General features: G+C 57.5%; 1 protein-coding gene across 1 annotated transcript in view; it reads left to right on the top strand.

Moving 5' to 3' along the window:
- LOC104127753 (natural resistance-associated macrophage protein 2) overlaps nt 1–543 on the top strand; it is a 33,481-nt gene that overhangs the window by 29,316 nt on the left and 3,622 nt on the right. Inside the window, exons 8-9 of the mRNA XM_009640450.2 lie at nt 249–319; nt 402–469. Coding sequence (XP_009638745.2) covers nt 249–319; nt 402–469 — 139 coding nt within the window. The remainder of the gene's footprint in view (nt 1–248; nt 320–401; nt 470–543) is intronic.

Below are 543 nucleotides of genomic sequence, written 5' to 3'. Positions count from 1 at the left end.
GACACGGGATTTCCTCCCAAGATTTGGGGGCGGGGGGGAGAGCCCTTACCTGCGCTGTTTATGCGGAAGAGCCTGCGGTCCCTCGCCCTGCACAGCCCAGCACCTCGTCAGACCCCAAACAAACCCTCGGGACCCTCGGCTCTGACCCCAAATGCCTGCCCTAAATAAAAAGAAATTTGGGACTCGAAGTGGCGGTGGGGCCCAAGCGTTTTGTGAGCTGACGGCTGCTCTTGCCCCATCTCCCGCAGGATCCCGCTGTGGGGCGGCGTGCTCATCACCATCGCTGACACCTTCGTGTTTCTCTTCCTGGACAAATACGGTAACTTCTCCTCCGGAATGCAGAAACTCCATCTGAAATTCAGCTTTCCTCAGTTTGCTGACGGCGCTTTCTCTTCTCGCAGGCTTGCGGAAACTGGAAGCGTTCTTTGGTTTTCTGATTACCATCATGGCTCTGACGTTCGGATACGAGGTACCCTCGCCAGCTCCGCGTTCCATGGAATCACGGGATCGCTTGGGGTGGAAAAGCCCGTTCAGCTCCCCCAG

This window comes from Egretta garzetta, unplaced genomic scaffold (genome assembly GCF_000687185.1).
Source record: "Egretta garzetta isolate BGI_Z169 unplaced genomic scaffold, ASM68718v1 scaffold626, whole genome shotgun sequence".
NCBI classification, from domain to species: domain Eukaryota; kingdom Metazoa; phylum Chordata; class Aves; order Pelecaniformes; family Ardeidae; genus Egretta; species Egretta garzetta.
This window is presented reverse-complemented; position numbering and strand designations above follow the sequence as displayed.